We start from the raw sequence: 19,735 nt of genomic DNA, 5'->3' as shown, positions 1-19,735 counted from the left end.
TGCCATGTTTAACCTGCAGGGATTCTGAGAATCAGTGCTATTGTTTTGGCCCCAAGGCTTGTAATCATTCGCTTTACCAGATAAAACTGTGTCTGACGAGCACCAGTTATCCTGAGGGAAGCTTCGGAGGGAACCAGCTACTAGACTGATCAATTAGTCTTTCACCCTTACACCTTGGTCAGACAATCGATTTGCAAGTCAGGAATTCTATGGACCTCCACCAGAGTATCCTCTGGTTTTGCCCTGCCCAGGCATAGTTCACCATCTTTCAGTTTTCCATATATGGGTGAGGCTAGTCTATAACCAAATGGGATAAAAATTAGCTAGCCTTAAAATGGCCTGCAAGGGCAGCTAGCCTAGTATTTACTTATGAATCTATATAGTCCTTTGTTCATTCTCTGATTGAATTAGTTACAGTTTCCTCATTGTTCATTTCTCCAAATGGTTTGTGTTTCTTATACTGTAGCAGGAATGGACCTCATTCCTGAGTCAGGGTACAGTTAGAGTTCATGGAATTAATATTGTGTTTGATGTTATCATTTTTATTCATTCCTCCGCTGATGGGTCTTGGATCTGACTTCATATCCAGCTTGGCAGGAATTACTTAGACTCTTGTATCTAGCTCTGAAGCTCCTCCATTACCCACAATGCCTAAGGATCCTGCAATAACTCCGATCTCATTTGCTGCCTCATTGCTTCAGAAGCAGGTTCTGGTCTCTCGAGTTATAGGTTTTTTTTGTGTGATTTATAAGTGCTTCTAGATATTTATTGTTCTCTCTATTTTGTTGCTTTCTCACCCTTCCTCCCCCCTACTGTTTTGAATTTCTTGTGTTGGGATTTCCTTCTAATTTTCCCTTTATTCGTACCCTATACTTGGGTACCTCTCTGTTCCATCATCGGTACTCTTTCTTTTCTTTCTCTTCTTTCCTACGTTTTTATCAGGTATTTTCTGATACCATTGTTGGTACACTTTCTCCTTATATTTTTCCTTAAAAAAAAAAAATATATCAATCTCTGTCCTTGTTTCTGTTTACTAGTTATAATGGCTGAAAAACCTACATGTTTCAAAAAGTACAGTTCCTGTGGGCATAAGGGCATTTACTGTTTAGGTGCAGTTGACCTTGACACTCAATGTTCCAATTGCACTGGTTTTAAACCAGGTACTTGAGTGACTGGTGCAATAAACTTAAAAGGTTTGCTGCCTTCTTCTGCTACATTTGCATCTTCTTTTGTTTCAGGGACTCAAACCCCATCTAAGAAATCACTCATCTTCAGAAGCCAGGGAACACGGAAAATGGTCTCCCACCTGCTCTCTGATATCTGCTCCAGCCTCAGAGCTGCTGTCAAAAATTCCTAAAGAATCGGATTCGACCCCTTCAGATCCAACTATGATGACAGCTAAATTGCAAAAATCTGATCTTCTCGTTTTTTGCCAGATCCTGTCTCTCCACAGCTCTGTCCCCCCTTTCTATAAGAAGCCATGAGGCGGTTGCCATGATCACAGTCTACCTGCTCCTCCATCTGGTCCTCCCAGAATCTGTCTGAAGCTGATGTGGATAGAATGATGAGTAAGTATCTCAGAGCTCAGATTCAGATGGCTGTGATCCCATCTCCATCTCCCACTGGATTCCTGAGCCTTCATCCTTCTCCTCATAGCTGCTCCTCCATGTGGTCCTCCCAGAATCTGTCTGAAGCTGACGTGGATAGAATGATGAGTAAGTATCTCAGAGCTCAGATTCAGATGGGTGTGATCCCATCTCCATCTCCCACTGGATTGTGTGATCCAATCTCCATCTCCCACTGGATTGTGTGATCCCATCTCCATCTCCCACTGGATTGTGTGATCCAATCTCCATCTCCCACTGGATTGTGTGATCCCATCTCCATCTCCCACTGGATTCCTGAGCCTTCATCTTTCTTCTCATAGTTGTTTCTCCTTCTTTGATCCATCTGGCAATTTTGGAGCCCTCGGATCCCAGAATCCCAAGAGTGTTTCTCTTGGATCCAAAGACCACTAGGCCTTACACTCTGACTGCATCTCCGATTTGTTTGCTGCAGATTCCTCTAGAGCAGGATGTGTCTCAGAACTGGATCCAGGGGCTCGGTTTGACTCAGATGTTGTTGGAGCCATCCATTCCCCTTGGAACCTCAGTGCTGGACAGCTTGGGTTTGACTCCCCCTTTGAGGCTGGGGTCCAGGCAAGGTTGGAACTTGGTAGCACGTGGGGCTTCAGCTCCAGTGCAGCTGGCCATGGCTTCTCCCAGCCCTTCTGCTTTTGAGGTGCTGGAGAGGGCTTTCTGTCACCTGAGAGTTCTGACTACTTTTCTTTGGATAATGAATTTGATTATAAAAGGGAAATGTGCAGTACGAGTAACATGTTTAAAATGAGGCGTTTTGATCAAGAATTATTAGAAGAATGCTGGAATAAAATTTTAAAAGAATATATTTCACAGCTTACTGTTAAGAGAAGTATACAAAGATGTAAAATAAATAATAAAATTCAAAAACAGGAAGACATGTATTTTATTACCACATTTAGTAGTTTTAGTGTTATAGTTAAAAAATTATTAATGTATTATTGGGAGTATATTTTATGTATAAATGATCCATGTTTGCATGAACTGGGGGCAACTATTATGTCATTCAGGAGGGGTAGAACCTTAGAGATTTACTAGTGAAATCTAAATTGGTAGCTCCCTCTATGGGAATACAAAGTAACATAAAAGAATTAGGGACTATTGGCTGTAAAAAGTGTAAAGCTTGTAACTTTATTGTTCAATATTTTAGTAAAATCAATGGTTTATTGTTTGAGACTAAAGATGGTTTTTGTTGTAGTACTGAAGGCATTGTGTGTGCCCTCAAATGTCCTTGCAACAAGTTCTATATTGGAGAAACAAAAAGACCATTTAAAATTATATTACTAGAATGTCAGGGACATAGTTAATAAGAGGGAGGAAAGTGCAATAGCTGTGCACTTTAATACATTTCATAATGCTAATACTAATGGTCTGAAAGGTACAGTTTTGGAGAAAATCTATACATATTGTGATGAAAATGAACTAAAAAATAAATTGCTTTTTAAAGAGTCGACTAATATTTTAAAGTTTGGTACTTTGTCCCCTAAGGGGTTAAATAACGAAATTAATTGGAGGTTTTTTGTGTAATATTTTATTGCAAGTGAGCAATTATGTTTAATTGTATAATTAATTTTATAATTGATAGGTGTATATAGGCAGGCACTTCTTTGTGAATGTTATACTCCTTGAAGGCTTGTGGAACTGAGACGTCAGAGTGTTTCTTTTAAATAAATTTCCTGTGGATTACTAGCTGGTGGTTCTATTTTCTACTTTGGTGCTTTCTACAGTGTGGTGTTGCTACTTTTCTTTGGATCCTACCTCACTACCTCCATTGGGTCTGAGTTCTGAGCCTCAACAACTTATCCCACAGGGCCAGCTGGTCTGTTTGAGCTTCTAGGTGGTTCCTGTTTAGGAATTTCTTCTCTCTTCAGACACCTCACCAGACAATCCCACTAAAGAGATTCACTGCAAGAAGATGTGCCAAAGGAGGCACATAGATTCCCCTCAGGAATCTCTCACAGAAGACACCAACTTTGATGAAGGGGATGGGTCCCTAGGTCTCCACCACAAGATGTGGCCTTTGGAGATATTCAAGAGATCCTTAGACAGAAGGGTGGATGGTCTTTTGATTCCTCTTCCCAGAAGGAGTCAGTGGTCTTAGAAGCCTTCATTTCTGGCTCGTCTACATCCTAGGTTACCTGCCAGCTGATGAATGTATTGATTCGGTCTCAACCTAGGCATGAATACAGTAGAACCAATCACTTATTTCCCTAAGAAATTTCTCCCCCCTCCTAAGGACAGGCCCCATTGGAGTAAGGAAGTACCTGCAGATGCCTTGGTTGTGGTGGTGGTCACTAGAAAAGAACTGGCTGAGCAGAGTTCTTCTGTCCATCTTCCAAACAATGAGTCTAGGGCACTGGACAGACTCGGAAGGTTTGTTTATGCCTCAGTGATATCTGCTATATGTTCACTGAATTATTTGCCACACTTCACTAGGCTGTAAAGAAATTTGACTAAAGAACGCTCCAATTCTCTTTCTGGGTCAGTGTCTGTGGAGGAAAGCAAGAAGCTCTCTTCACAACTGACCACCCTCCAATCTATGTCCAAAGCATCCATCATGTTGATCTCTCATGCAGCTGAAGGTACCCTATAGGCAGCGGGTTTTAGCATAGCCATAAAGAGACATGGCTGGATGTATTTGTGAGATTTTGTGAAGCCCTTCAAGTCTTCATTCATCAATGCTCCCTTTGCTGGATCTTCGTGATTTGGCCCAATTGTTAAAGAAATGCTCTGCCACAGTGAGCAGGATGGAAAGACTTTATCTGCCACAGGAATACAGTTTTCTACCCCTCAGAGATCTTTTTCCAGGAATCAGAGAGGGTGCAGAAAAATATGGTTCTAAAAATTCCAAGGTTCTTTCCAAGATTCACAAAGGGAAACTTCCCTCAAGGCCACAGGGTAATTCTAATGGGAGATGCTGCCCTCATGGCAGAGGAGGCCCACAGAGCAAGGGTTTTCTAGATTCCTTCTCTGCTAAACCTTTTTAGTGCTCCTGAAGGGTTGCCCGAATGCTGTTCTCTGGAGCCAGTTGGGGGCACTTGTCTCTGCATACAGAAGCCTGGGTGTTGATAACAACTGCCACTTAGGTGAGGAAAATCATATAATGTCATATACAAAGGTTGCTTCATACCAATTTTACAAATCCCAACAACAAACAGAAAATGGCTCCCCAATGTTCCACCCAGTCAGCAGGAGTTAGCAGCTTTAGAAGTTCAAAAGTTGGTAAACAAAACAGTAATCCAGGAGTTCCCACTAGACCAGAGAGGGTTTGAAACTTACTCAAGATTCTTTTTAGTGTCAAAGAAAACAGGGCAGCTGTGACCAATTCTGGATCTCAGCATGCTCAATCAGTTTGTGAAGAACTCCAAGTTCTCAATGGTCACTGTTCAGTCCATTCTGCCACTTCTGTGAAAGATTATTGGATGTGCTATATTAATCTTCAGTATGATTGCTATCACATCAAGATGAACAGACACTCCCAAAGATATCCGTGCTTTTGGCTGGGGGCCAATCACTATCAGTTCAGAGCCCTGGCCTTTTGTCGCAACACTGCCCCCAGGGTGTTCAGCAAGTGTATGTCAGCGGTGGCAGCTCGCATGAGACTGCAGAATTCTGAGTGTTTCCATACCTGGATGACTGACTCCAACCTGGCATCTCCTCAAAAAAACAGAGACTATTTACTCCAGTTGTGTCCTATCTAGTTATTACAATCAGCTATGCCAAGTCTCATCTTCAACCTGTCTAAATCTCGGAATTCATAGGAGCTCGCCTTGACTTTAGAAACCGGTTAGTATTTCTTCCATTAAACAGAGAATACACCATAAGATCTCAAGTGGACAACCCCTTTCACATTCCTCTCCCCCCACAAGACTTGTTCTTTAGACTTTAGAGTCTATAGCAGCTGATATAACCTTGATTCCAATGGATCGATTTTGTATGTGCAGTCATTATGGACTCTATCTGTTCAGTGTTCAATTCCTGAACATCCTTTGTCCTTACTGATCAAGCTGACTCAGGTTTGCAAAAACTACCTCTGTTGGTGGAAAGTTTGTTAGGGACACCCCTTTGTGTTTCTACCCCTGTAAGCCACAGTGACCTCAGCCACATCCCAATTTGGGTGTTGTAGGGATTTCTGGGAAGGATGGTCCAAGGTACATAGTCTCCCAAAGAGACCTATCAGTATATCAATGTCTTGGAGATAAGGGTATTCCTCTTAACATTGCAGGCCTTTCAAGAAACCCTCTTGTGGCCCAAACCAACATGTCTGTAGTCTGGTACATTAACAAACAGGGGGGAACTATCCCCTTTGTAGAGAGGCAATGACAGTTTGGCAGTGGGCAATCTCCTCCAACTGTTTTCTTATGGCAACACACATCCTGGAGAAATTCAATGCTCTAGCAGACTAACTCAGCAGATCCACCAGATTACAAATACATGCCTTTGCTGGATCTTCCTTATTTGGCCTAATTGTCAAAGAAATACTCTGCCACAGTGAGCAGGATGGAAAGACTTTATCTGTCATAGGAATACAGTTTTCTATACCTCAGAGATCTTTTTCCAGGAATCAGAGAGGGTGCAGAAAAATATGGTTCTAAAAATTCCAAGGTCCTTTCCAACATTCACAAAGGGAAACTTCCCCCAAGGCCACAGGGTAATTCTAATGGGAGATGCTGCCCTCATGGCAGAGTAGGCCCACAGAGCAAGGGTTTTCTAGATTCCTTCTCTGATAAACCTTTTTAGTGCTCTTGAAGGGTTGCCTGAATGCTGTTCTCTGGAGCCAGTTGGAGGCACTTGTTTCTGCATACAGAAGCCTGGGTGTCGATAACAACTGCCATTTAGGTGAGGAAAATCGTATATTATTCAACGACCGCCCATTAATATTCAAAAACGTGCACGCTGATTGGTCAGTGTGCACATTGTAAATCAGAGTTATAGTAATGGAAAAAGGTCCGGTCGCCCGGACTTTTTCCATTACTATAACTCTTTTTTTACAGCAATGTAGAATGCAAGATCTCCATTGATTCACACTGTCTCGCTATGTTAAACGAGTTTAACATAGAGAGACAGCTTTAAAAAAAGCAACGGAGATTCTCTGTTGCTTTTTTTTAAAGCTGCCTCGCTATGTTAAACTCCTTTAACATAGCGAGGCAGTTTGTAAAAAGCAACGGAGATCTTGCTTTCTCCGCTGCTCTTTTCAAAACTGTCTCGCTATTTTAAATGGGTTTAACATAGCGAGACAACTTTAAAAAAAGCGACGGAGATTCTCTGTTGCTTTTTTTAAAGCTGTCTCGCTATGTTAAACCCATTTAACATAGCGAAACAGTTTATAAAAAGCAATGGAGATCTTGCTTTCTCCATTGTTTTTACCCACAGCTCTGATGTACTGTGTAAGCATGCGCATGCGCAGTACATCAGAACTGCAGCAGAATACCAGACAGCTGCGGAAGGGCAGCAAGGAGGCATTATACAATGGCATTATTTAAGAAAAGTAATTATTTTTTTTCTTAAATAATGTCATTGTATAATAGCAATAACCCACTAATGGGTGTGGGTAATGCTGGATTTACCCATGGTTGGCTTTGTTTGGCCACTCGGGCTTCACCCTCGTGACCAAACCACACCAACCGTGGGTAAATCCAGCATTACCCACACCCAAGCATGGGTTATTGCTATAATATCATTTACAAAGGCTGCTTCATACCAGTTTTGCAAATCCCAACAACAAACAGAAAATTGCTCCCCAATGTTCTACCCAGTCAGCAGGAGTTAGCAGCTTTAGAAGTTCAAATGTTGGTAAACAAAAGAGTAATCCAGGTGTTCCCACCTGACCAGAGTGGGTTTGGAACTTACTCAAGATTCTTTTTAGTGCCAAAGAAAACAGGGCACCTGAGACCAATTCTGGATCTCAGCATGCTCAATCAGTTTGTGAAGAACTCCAAGTTCTCAATGGTCAGTGTTCAGTCCATTCTGCCACTTCTGTGAAAGATTATTGGATGTGCTATATTAATCTTCAGGATGCATGGTATCACATCAAGTTGAACAGACACTCCCAAAAATACCCGTGCTTTTGGCTGGGGGGCAATCACTATCAGGTCAGAGCCCTGGTCTTTGGTCGCAACACTGCCCCCAGGGTGTTCAGCAAGTGTATGTCAGCGGTGGCAGCTCGCATGAGACTGCAGAATTCTGAGTGTTTCCATACCTGGATGACTGGCTTCTCACTACTCCAACCAGGCATTTCCTCAAAAAAAAAGATAGGCTATTTACTCCAGTTGTGTCATATCTAGGTATTACAATCAGCTATGCCAAGTCTCATCTTCAACTGGTCTAAATCTTGGAATTCATAGGAGCTCGCCTTGACTTTAGAAACCGGTTAGTATTTCTTCCATTAAACAGAGAATACACCATAAGATCTCAAGTGGACAACCCCTTTCACATTCCCCTCCCCCCACAAGACTTGTTCTTTAGACTTTAGAGTCTATAGCAGCTGATATAACTTTGATTCCAATGGATCAATTCTGTATGTGCAGTCATTATAGACTCTAGCTGTTCAGTGTTCAATTCCTGAACATCCTTTGTCCTTACTGATTAAGCTGACTCAGGTTTGTAAAAACTACCTCAGTTGGTGGATCTAATCCATCAAAGTTTCTCAGGGACACCCCTTTGTGTTTCTACCCCTGTAAGCCACAGTGACCTCAGCTGCCTCCCAATTTGGGTGTTGTAGGGATTTCTGGGAAGGATGGTCCAAGATACATAGTCTCCCAAAGAGACCTATCAGTATATCAATGTCTTGGAGATAAGGGTATTCCTCTTAACATTGCAGGCCTTTCAAGAAACCCTCTTGTGGCCCAAACCAACATGTCTGTAGTCTGGTACATTAACAAACAGGGGGGAACTATCCCCTTTGTAGAGAGGCAATGACAGTTTGGCAGTGGGCAATCTCCTCCAACTGTTTCTTATGGCAACACACATCCTGGGGAAATTCAATGCTCTAGCAGACTAACTCAGCAGATCCACCAGATTACAAAGACATGCCTTTCCTGGATCTTCCTTATTTGGCCTAATTGTTAAAGAAATACTCTGCCACAGTGAGCAGGATGGAAAAACTTTATCTGCCACAGGAATACAGTTTTCTATACCTCAGAGATCTTTTTCCAGGAATCAGAGAGGGTGCAGAAAAATATGGTTCTAAAAATTCCAAGGTCCTTTCCAACATTCACAAAGGGAAACGTCCCCCAAGGCCACAGGGTAATTCTAATGGGAGATGCTGCCCTCATGGCAGAGTAGGCCCACAGAGCAAGGGTTTTCTAGATTCCTTCTCTGATAAACCTTTTTAGTGCTCTTGAAGGGTTGCCTGAATGTTGTTCTCTGGAGCCAGTTGGAGGCACTTGTTTCTGCATACAGTAGCCTGGGTGTCGATAACAACAGCCACTTAGGTGAGGAAAATCGTATATTATTCAACGACCGCCCATTAATATTCAAAAACGTGCACGCTGATTGGTCAGCGTGCACATTGTAAATCAGAGTTATAGTAATGGAAAAAGGTCCGGTCGTCCGGACTTTTTCCATTACTATAACTCTTTTTTTACAGCAATGGAGAATGCAAGATCTCCATTGCTTCAAACTGTCTCGCTATGTTAAACGAGTTTAACATAGAGAGACAGCTTTAAAAAAAGCGACGGAGATTCTCTGTTGCTTTTTTTAAAGCTGCCTTGCTATGTTAAACTCCTTTAACATAGCGAGGCAGTTTGTAAAAAGCAACGGAGATCTTGCTTTCTCCCCTGCTCTTTTCAAAACTGTCTCGCTATGTTAAATGGGTTTAACATAGCGAGACAACTTTAAAAAAGCAACAGAGATTCTCCGTTGCTTTTTTTAAAGCTGTCTCGCTATGTTAAACCCATTTAGCATAGCGAAACAGTTTATAAAAAGCAACGGAGATCTTGCTTTCTCTATTGCTTTTACCCACAGCTCTGATGTACTGCGTAAGCATACGCATGCGCAGTACATCAGAACTGCAGCAGAATACCAGACAGCTGCGGAAGAGCAGCAAGGAGGCATTATACAATGCCATTATTTAAGAAAAGTAATTATTTTTTTTCTTAAATAATGTCATTGTATAATAGCAATAACCCACTAATGGGTGTGGGTAATGCTGGATTTACCCACGGTTGGCTTTGTTTGGCTACTCCGGCTTCGCTCTTGTGACCAAACCACACCAACCGTGGGTAAATCCAGTATTACCCACACCCAAGCATGGGTTATTGCTATAATATCATATACAAAGGCTGCTTTATACCAATTTTACAAATCCCAACAACAAACAGAAAATTGCTCCCCAATGTTCTACCCAGTCAGCAGGAGTTAGCAGCTTTAGAAGTTCAAAAGTTGGTAAACAAAAGAGTAATCCAGGTATTCCTACCTCACCAGAGTGGGTTTGGAACTTACTCAAGATTATTTTTAGTGCCAAAGAAAACAGGGCACCTGAGACCAATTCTGGATCTCAGCATGCTCAATCAGTTTGTGAAGAACTCCAAGTTCTCAATGGTCACTGTTCAGTCCATTCTGCCACTTCTGTGAAAGATTATTGGATGTGCTATATTAATCTTCAGGATGCATGCTATCACATCAAGATGAACAGACACCCCCAAAGATACCCGTGCTTTTGGCTGGGGGGCAATCACTATCAGGTCAGAGCCCTGGTCTTTGGTCACAACACTGCCCCCAGGGTGTTCAGCAAGTGTATGTCAGCGGTGGCAGCTCGCATGAGACTGCAGAATTCTGAGTGTTTCCATACCTGGATGACTGACTCCTCACCACTCCAACCAGGTATTTCCTCAAAAAAAAAAACATAGACTGTTTACTCCAGTTATGTCATATCTAGTTATTACAATCAGCTATGCCAAGTCTCATCTTCAACTGGTCTAAATATTGGAATTCATAGGAGCTCGCCTTGACTTTAGAAACCGGTTAGTATTTCTTCCATTAAACAGAGAATACACCATAAGATCTCAAGTGGACAACCCCTTTCACATTCCTCTCCCCCCACAAGACTTGTTCTTTAGACTTTAGAGTCTATAGCAGCTGATATAACCTTGATTCCAATGGATCGATTCTGTATGTGCAGTCATTATAGACTCTAGCTGTTCAGTGTTCAATTCCTGAAAATCCTTTGTCCTTACTGATCAAGCTGACTCAGGTTTGTAAAAACTACCTCAGTTGGTGGATCTAATCCATCAAAGTTTGTCAGGGACACCACTTTGTGTTTCTACCCCTGTAAGCCACAGTGACCTCAGCTGCCTCCCAATTTGGGTGTTGTAGGGATTTCTGGGAAGGATGGTCCAAGGTACATAGTCTCCCAAAGAGACCTATCAGTATATCAATGTCTTGGAGATAAGGGTATTCCTCTTAACATTGCAGGCCTTTCAAGAAACCCTCTTGTGGCCCAAACCAACATGTCTGTAGTCTGGTACATTAACAAACAGGGGGGAACTATCCCCTTTGTAGAGAGGCAATGACAGTTTGGCAGTGGGCAATCTCCTCCAACTGTTTTCTTATGGCAACACACATCCTGGGGAAATTCAATGTGCTAGCAGACAAACTCAGCAGATCCGCCAGATTACAAAGACATGCCTTTGCTGGATCTTCCTTATTTGGCCCAATTGTTAAAGAAACATTCTGCCACAGTGAACAGGATGGGAAGACTTTTCCTGCCACAGGAATACAGTTTTCTACCCCTCAGAGATCTTTTTCCAGTAATCAGAGAGGGTGCAGAAAAATATGTTTCTAAAAATTCCAAGGTCCTTTCCAAGATTCACAAAGGGAAACTTCCCCCAAGGCCATGGGGTAATTCTAATGGGAGATGCTGCCCTCATGGCAGAGGAGGCCCACAGAACCAGGGATTTTTAGATTCCTTCTCTGATAAACCATTTTAGTGCTCTTGAAGGGTTGCCCAAATGCTGTTCTCTGGAGCCAGTTGGGGGCACTTGTCTCTGCATACAGAAGCCTGGGTGTGGATAACAACTGCCACTTGGGTGAGGATAATCATATAATATCATATACAAAGGTTTCTTCATACTAATTTTACAAATCCCAACAACAAACAGAAAATGGCTCTCCACTGTTCTACCCAGTCAGCAGTAGTTAGCAGCTGTAGAAGTTCAAAAGTTGGTAAACAAAAGAGTAATCCAGGAGTTCCCACCAGACCAGAGAGGGTTTGAAACTTACTCAAGATTATTTTTAGTGCCAAAGGAAACAGGGCATCTGAGACCAATTCTGGATCTCAGCATGCTCAATCAGTTTGTGAAGAACTCCAAGTTCTCAATGGTCATTGTTCAGTTCATTCTGCCACTTCTGTGAAAGATTATTGGATGTGCTATATTAATCTTCAGGATGCGTGCTATCATATCAAGATGAACAGATACTCCCAAAGATACCCATGCTTTTGCCTGGGGGCCAATCACTATCAGTTCAGAGCCCTGGTCTTTGGTCGCAACACTGCCCCCAGGGTGTTCAGCAAGTTTATGTCAGTGTTAGCAGCTCACATGAGACTGCAGAATTCTGAGTGTTTCCATACCTGGATGACTGGCTCCTTACTACTCCAACCAGGCATCTCCTCAAAAGAAACAGAGACTATTTACTCCAGTTGTGTCTTATCTAGTTATTACAATCAGCTATGCCAAGTCTCATCTTCAACTGGTCTAAATCTTGGAATTCATAGGAGCTCGCCTTGACTTTAGAAACCGGTTAGTATTTCTTCCATTAAACAGAGAATACACCATAAGATCTCAAGTGGACAACCCCTTTCACATTCCTCTCCCCCCACAAGACTTGTTCTTTAGACTTTAGAGTCTATAGCAGCTGATATAACTTTGATTCCAATGGATCAATTCTGTATGTGCAGTCATTATAGACTCTAGCTGTTCAGTGTTCAATGCCTGAACATCCTTTGTCCTTACTGATCGAGCTGACTCAGGTTTGCAAAAACTACCTCCGTTGGTGGATCTGATCCATCAAAGTTTGTCAGGGACACCGCTTTGTGTTTCTACCCCTGTAAGCCACAGTGACCTCAGCTGCCTCCCAATTTGGGTGTTGTAGGGATTTCTGGGAAGGATGGTCCAAGGTACATAGTCTCCCAAAGAGACCTATCAGTATATCAATGCCTTGGAGATAAGGGTATTCCTCTTAACTTTGCAGGCCTTTCAAGCAACCCTCTTGTGGCCCAAACCAACATGTCTGTAGTCTGGTACATTAACAAACAGAGGGGAACTATCCTCTTTGTAGAGAGGCAATGACAGTTTGGCAGTGGGCAATCTCCTCCAACTGTTTTCTTATGGCAACACACATCCTGGGGAAATTCAATGTGCTAGCAGACAAACTCAGCAGATCCACCAGATTACAAAGACATGTATCTGGAGCATTTCTCCCCAGGCCTCCTCTGAAAATTGGCTTTGTTCCAAGTCGGACTTTCCCGGTTAACAAATGTTAAATAAAATAAATAAAAAAACATGCCTCACGAGCGATGTCTCAGTCAGTCAATGGTGGAAAGTATTTTCTGTCATTGGAGTCAGCCTTGCTGCAATCTTTATGCCTTCTCGCACAACAGCAAGGTCAGCAGCTTCTTTGCCTGGATCCCCCTTCTGGGGGGTGGTGTGTGTGTGTCACTGAGAAATTCTGTAGTCCATGGTTGGCCCTCCAGGCTCCTTTATGCTTACCTCCCTTACCTGTAATTCCCAAATTCTTGAAGAAGGTACTTCGGTTGAAAAGCAAGGTTATCTTCATTGCCCTTTATTGGCCTCATCAGATGTGGTTTTCCTTCCTTTGGTCTCATCTTTGATATTCACCTTGGATACTGCATCCCAGTCCACAACTTCTCATCCTATGGGGATGGCACACCCAGACATTATAGGCCTCAACTTGACTGCATGGTTTCTCCAATTCCACTAATGGTTAGACAGCCCAGAGTTTCCTTCCTGGTCTGGCAGATATTAATGTCATCCCATAAAGCCTCCACTAGGAAGATTTACAAGAGTAAATGGAAAAGATTTTCATTTCAGGCCCTTCAGGGGGAATTAAATTCCTTTACTGGTCCTATTCTCACTGTTCTGGATTTCCTAGCATCCATTTTTCAAGAAGGAGATAGTTTTTCTACCATCAATGTACAATTGGCAGCTATCACCGGCATACCAGAGATGATGCATCCTTACTAGCTTCATCCAAATTGTGCAAAGCTTTCCTTAAAGGCACCTTTTTGCTTAACCCCCCCCCCCAGTGAAAGACCCTAGACCCCCAGGATCTAACACTATTACCACATGCTTTTACTCAGAATCTCTTTGAGCCATCCACTAAATCTAATCTCAAGTTCCTTTCCTGGAAAATGACCTTTCTAGCGGTTATTACCTCCACCAGATGAACGTCTTAACTTCAGGACCTTTCCTCCAAATCCCCATATTTGTTTTTCCATTAAAGATAGGATTACCTTATGAACTAATCCTTACCTTATGAACTAATCCTTCCTTTTTGACCAAAGTAGCTTCAAAGGCAAATATTAACCAAGCTATCAATTTACCTGTTTTCTTCCCCAACTTCTCTAACAAAGGTAAATACATGCTTCATCTTTTAGATGTACAGAGCAAATCTGTTTTTAGCTCCATAGGACAAAAGACTTCAGAAAGTCAGATCAGTTGTTCATCTCATTTTAGTCCAGTAAACTGAGTAAAACAGTCTCTAAAGTTACCTTAGCAAAGTGGCTAACAGATTGCATATCATTTGTTTACAGTCAACGAGGTCTTTCTTTGCCTAGACCTCTTAAAGCACACTCCATTAGACCCATGGTATTTTTTCTGACTTTTGGTCCAGAGCTTCAACTGATAACATTTGTGTGCAGCCACTTTGCCCAGTGTTCATATATTCATTGCTTATTACAAATTGGATTTTACCTCCAGAAACAGAGCTGCTTTTGGTTCTGCAGTGCTCTGGAATATGCTTCCATGAGGGCCACCCAAGATTCATGTAGCTGGGGATTTTGTCCAATCAGCTGAGGAACTAATGAGAATGACAACATCAGGTATAAAAGTTATGTTGTCCATTTTTGTTCTTCCTCAACTTGCACACCTCCTTCCCCCTTCCCTTCCTTTCCTGGAGTAACCTGATGGTAGTTATGGAATCTCTGTTCCATCTTGGAGCCACAGTCTTTTCTAACAGCTTTTCTTCTAGAGTGGCCTCAGGTTGACTTTTTCTGTATCTAGGCTTGCAAACTTGAGCTGAGGTATTGCAGAATGCTGGGGCATTTGGGGCAATGGGAGGAGCTTGAGAGCTGGATCTGAGAGTCTAAGTAACTGTGGCTAAGCCAGATCTAAGGTTGGATCCCAGATCCATTAGTTGAGGAAGAATGAAAATGGACAACACATACATAGTTATAGTGAGTACATGACTTGTATTTCAATCTTTGATGTTTGCCAAAAACTCATACAGATTTCTTTGCATCAGTAGCATATGTAAGTACATTTGAACATTTTTTTGTATTAGTCCTGTTGCTCACTCCACCTTTGGCGCTAGCTGGGTGTCTTTATCCTCCATTCCTTTAGTTTCTACGTACAAATCCTGGTATTTTAATGTCTTTGTGTCTCTCAGGATATAGGACACTATTATCACTGTGTATAGCCATTTCAATGATCAATGATTCTTTTCTGCTTTTTTACTTCTTTATTTTTGGAGTGTCCCTTTTATAAATTTATATATTATACATGAACATTTTGCAAAAAGCAAATATTGTAGAATTATTAGAAATATGTTTTTTTTTTTTCAAATATATTTTTATTGAATTTTACAAATTTTTCAAACATGCAAAGGAAAAACTGTAAGTCATTAAAAGAAGCAGTAAAGTATAGGTATATATATATATATATATATATATATATATATATATATATATATATATATATATATATATATAAAACAGTTAGTACAAAAACTATGCATTTATAAAACAGCACTTATCGTTACAGGGAAACTTACATCTTAGAGAATAATATAAGCAGTAAAGACCCCCAATAACCCATTACAGTCAAAGTCTAGAGATACAAATGGAAAATGGCTTGGAAGACGTATATGACAGTCTTAAAAAGAAAGAAAAGCGGTAAGGAGGGTATATCCATATAAACCAACTATTTACACCATGTACAACTATTTATACCATACTTACAACATAATTACACCATGGATGCCAGAGGATAACAAAATAATATAACAAAATACTTTGTAAAATCAAAAGTTACAGTGTGATGATAACAATGTCTAATGATTATAGGGCTAGATATGATACCGATGGAGGATTACTTGGAATGTAATGTTAGTGACCCACATTTTGGTAGATTATTTAGTTTGGATTATGTCAAAAAGGCTACACCAGTAATTCTGAAAATATTCTTTTTTTCTTTTTATTATTGCATAACTTATGTGCAGATATATATTTGATTGCCATTGATGTAAAGTTTTCCCAAGCTATTGCTGAGGGATTGACCCAATTCTTGGCTGTAAAATATTTGAGAAGAACGCAGGCCGTAACACAGATGTGGCGATGGATACCCTTAAGAGATTTAGGAATTATATTTAGAATCATGGGTTGCCAAGAAAATGTGTTTTTTTTTCATATCCCATTTTTTCCGAGTTCTGAGAGAACACCAAAGTTTGTAAATATTCTTACAGCTCCAAAAGATGTGAAGTATATCTACATGTGGGAGGGAACAGAACAGACAGGTTAGGTTTTTATTGTATCCAAATTTCACTAAGACTGCTGTGGTATAGTAGGAATTGTTGTTTATCATACATTGAGTGTAAATTAGGTTTTTGAAGGGGGTTACATTCAGGGTATTATTGATTGCTTCGCAGTTAGACTCTGTAGAGATTTCTCATTGTATGCCATCCCAATATTTGGAAAATAGAAGTGAATGATTATATTTAATGCCTGACACAAGTTTATAGGTGTTCAAAATCATTTTGTTCTGTAGGGAAAGTGATTTAATGATAGATTGTGATACTGTAATGTCTTGCTCCTTCACTTTATAGCAAGAGAATTTTTTGTTTTATAAGTGAACTAGTTTGTCTTAAGATAGGATCATATTTGTTAGGAGCACCAAATAAGGCTTTAACCTTGGAAACATTTTTAGAGTTATAAAAGTGCCAAACTATGGCTTTCTTAATAATAGGGAAGTTTGTTAGATTGATCATTTTATTATTGATTTTTAAGTTAAGGTTTAAGTGAATAGGTTGGAGAATGGGAACAGTATTGTGTAAGTTTAAGGAGGTCATCAGAGTTTGAAAGATGCAAAAGATGCAAAATTTTGTTCTTTAGTGTAGGCAAGATCTTGAATGTGTAGTCACCATCAGGTGCTAGAAAAGGGACAGCATATGGATTTAATTTTAACAAATATATATATATAGCTGCACCAGATTTTGATCCAGGTTGGGTGCCAAGATTCAGCAGAGGGATCATAGCAGGCAATATGAATTAGACGGCTAGCATTAATGATGTGGTAATATAAATTAAAGTCTGGGAAACTTAAACCGTCTTTGGTCTTTGGTGTATTTAGTTTCCTGTACGATATTCTGGTTGATTTAGGGAACCATAAAAACTTTGAGATTGTGGTTTCCAGTTTTCTGAAAAAATTTTTCGTAACATTTAAGAAGATGGAGTTAAGATGAAATAGGATTCTAGGCAAAATATTCATTTTAATGATAGCGGATTTTGATAGCAAAGAAGGACTGATGTTTTTCCATCTAGTTAGATCGTTATTTATCTGATTCCAGACTCTATATAGATTTGCTTTTATTAGTTCTTGGTGAGGGTGTGTGAAATTTATTCCTAGGTATTTGAGTGTATATTTGAGAAGAATGTCAGAAAGGGGGAAGTAATATTCTAAATGATTTGCCGGCTTTAATGGAAAAATATTAGGAATATGTATTGTTTTTGAGCATGCGAAATACAGTCATTATTCACATATTATAACAAAAAGACTCAGTAAAATAGTATTTTGTTTATTATGTTTTGTATCTCACACAGGAGCATAACTGCAAGCTGACTCAAGAACTGGTTGAACTAATTGACAGAGAAGCTGATCTTTTAATGAGAGGTGTCAAAGATACTAATCTGGATGGACTGAGAAAAAGGATAGCTACACTGTTTCTTCAGTATATCAAAACCCCAACATTTAATCCTGAAGTTGCCAGATTGCTTAAGGTAATGTATCAAGTAATTAAGATATGGCTAAGAGGATAATTGACTTCAGTTGCATTTGTGTGATTACAAAGCAGCAGCTATATCCATGGACTTTCTCTATGATTTGATGCTAGAATTAATTTTATTTTATGGAATGTTTATCTTCTAAGAACAACACAGATTTCATCTGCTTAATATTTAGCCTGTGTTGGCCATGGTGTTTATGCTGACTACGTAAATGGGCTTGCCTTCCTTGAAGGTTGGGCATCGAGCTGGCACCTCAGCGTTTTGTAAAAATCTATTGCCAATCATTAGCAGACCGGAGTTCCACTGTGGCGACCCCTTACCGAGTAAAGCCGAAAGACAAACAACAACTGAGACTAAGCAATCCAGTCTTGTCTATTTCCATCCATTTCAAACTTTAATACTCTACAAGTTTAAAGAAGCAGAACAAACAATTAGATTAAATAACCCAAATCCCCCTTTATCTTCACGTATATGCAACGCACCTCTTTTCACTGTTTAATCTTGAATCCCATGTGAAAGAAACAGCTAATTGCACAATTTCTTTTTCATATTGTTCTGGGATCATATAAACATTTGACATATAAGCTATTTCCCATTAAAACAGAATTCACCAGATAAACCTTTTTCTTGAATGCTAAACTGTTAGTCCTCCACATATGACAAGATGTTCTTCATGTTTCACTGTTGCAGTCATCACACTTGGGTTATTTGCTTGCAGGTAGCCCTCAGTCAGCCCGAATACCAGAGACTTAGTATTTCTGCATCGGATGCTGTTGCTCCAGGACTGATGTCAGGTTGTCAGGGATATAAAAACAGGCAGCCTTCACCATTACCCCAGTCTTTCTTGCCGAGGAGCACAAAGCAGAAGCAGTTCGCACAAGTGCTGGTCAGCCGCTACCTGAGTTTCTGTTTACGAATTGAATCATCCTGAAGTCTTCTAAAGCTAAGTACCCCATCGGGGATCCTTTTTTCTTGATTTAACCGATGTCAGAAAAAGTTAACAATTGTCTTGCCTGTGGAAAGCAAATACCACACCAAGATTTCCATTCTTACTGTATCACCTGTTTAGGCCCACACCATGACGTACCTCGCTGTCAGTTTTGTGCCTTGTTCAATGCTCAAACTATTCGTTGTCAGGCCCTTATTGTCACTAAATACTTTCAGTCTCAATCTCCGTATTCCGAAATGGCTTCTGTAAGCCATCCAACAACCGATATTCAAAAAAAAGTAAGGATAAAGACAGAGACAGACCGCACAGGTTCAAAGCTGCCGACGATGCTTCCATTAAGCTAGTTGCCAGTTCGCCGGTACTTAGTGAGGTGCTTTCGCAGGCCCTGATGCCTGCTTCAATGGATTCACAGGCCTCTACCGAGACCCGTTCATAGTCCAGTATGCCGCAAGACTCTTCTTCGACTATGGAACCTGTAGATGTCTCTACCTTGGATGGGTCCAGAGCCACTGAGCAGGCACCAGCTTCTGAGGAAGTTCTTCGCACTACTGATGTTTGACACAAACCGATGACTTCTTTCGCATCTTCAGTTCTGTCTAAAACTACCAAGTTTCTAAGTCCAAGAGTACACGCTACGCCTAGAAAACCAATGACCAAAGTGCATGCACCTGCTCCCTTGCCACAACATCAAATGCTTAAAATGGCAGAAGACCTTATTATGCTGATTAGGGGAAGTCAGCCTTCCCCTGCTAAGAGAAAAAGAGACCTGTCGCCAAGAGTCTGAGGTATCTGATTATGAAGACATGCCTTTATCTGCTTATGAGGATTTAGATGTAGAAGAATCCATCCCCTCTGTCTCTCCTCCGGAGGATTTTTCTTTTGGTGAAACCTTATATATCTTAAGAGAGCATT

The 19,735-nt window shown here is 40.7% G+C and overlaps 1 protein-coding gene across 1 annotated transcript in view; it reads left to right on the top strand.

The window, feature by feature from the left end:
• Window positions 1–19,735, top strand: part of IQUB (IQ motif and ubiquitin domain containing) — a 729,710-nt gene that overhangs the window by 496,900 nt on the left and 213,075 nt on the right. Inside the window, exon 10 of the mRNA XM_044088765.1 lies at window positions 17,692–17,868. Coding sequence (XP_043944700.1) covers window positions 17,692–17,868 — 177 coding nt within the window. The remainder of the gene's footprint in view (window positions 1–17,691; window positions 17,869–19,735) is intronic.

Source organism: Protopterus annectens, chromosome 11.part0 (genome assembly GCF_019279795.1).
Source record: "Protopterus annectens isolate FY-2018-M chromosome 11.part0, PAN1.0, whole genome shotgun sequence".
NCBI lineage: Eukaryota > Metazoa > Chordata > Ceratodontiformes > Protopteridae > Protopterus > Protopterus annectens.
This window is presented reverse-complemented; position numbering and strand designations above follow the sequence as displayed.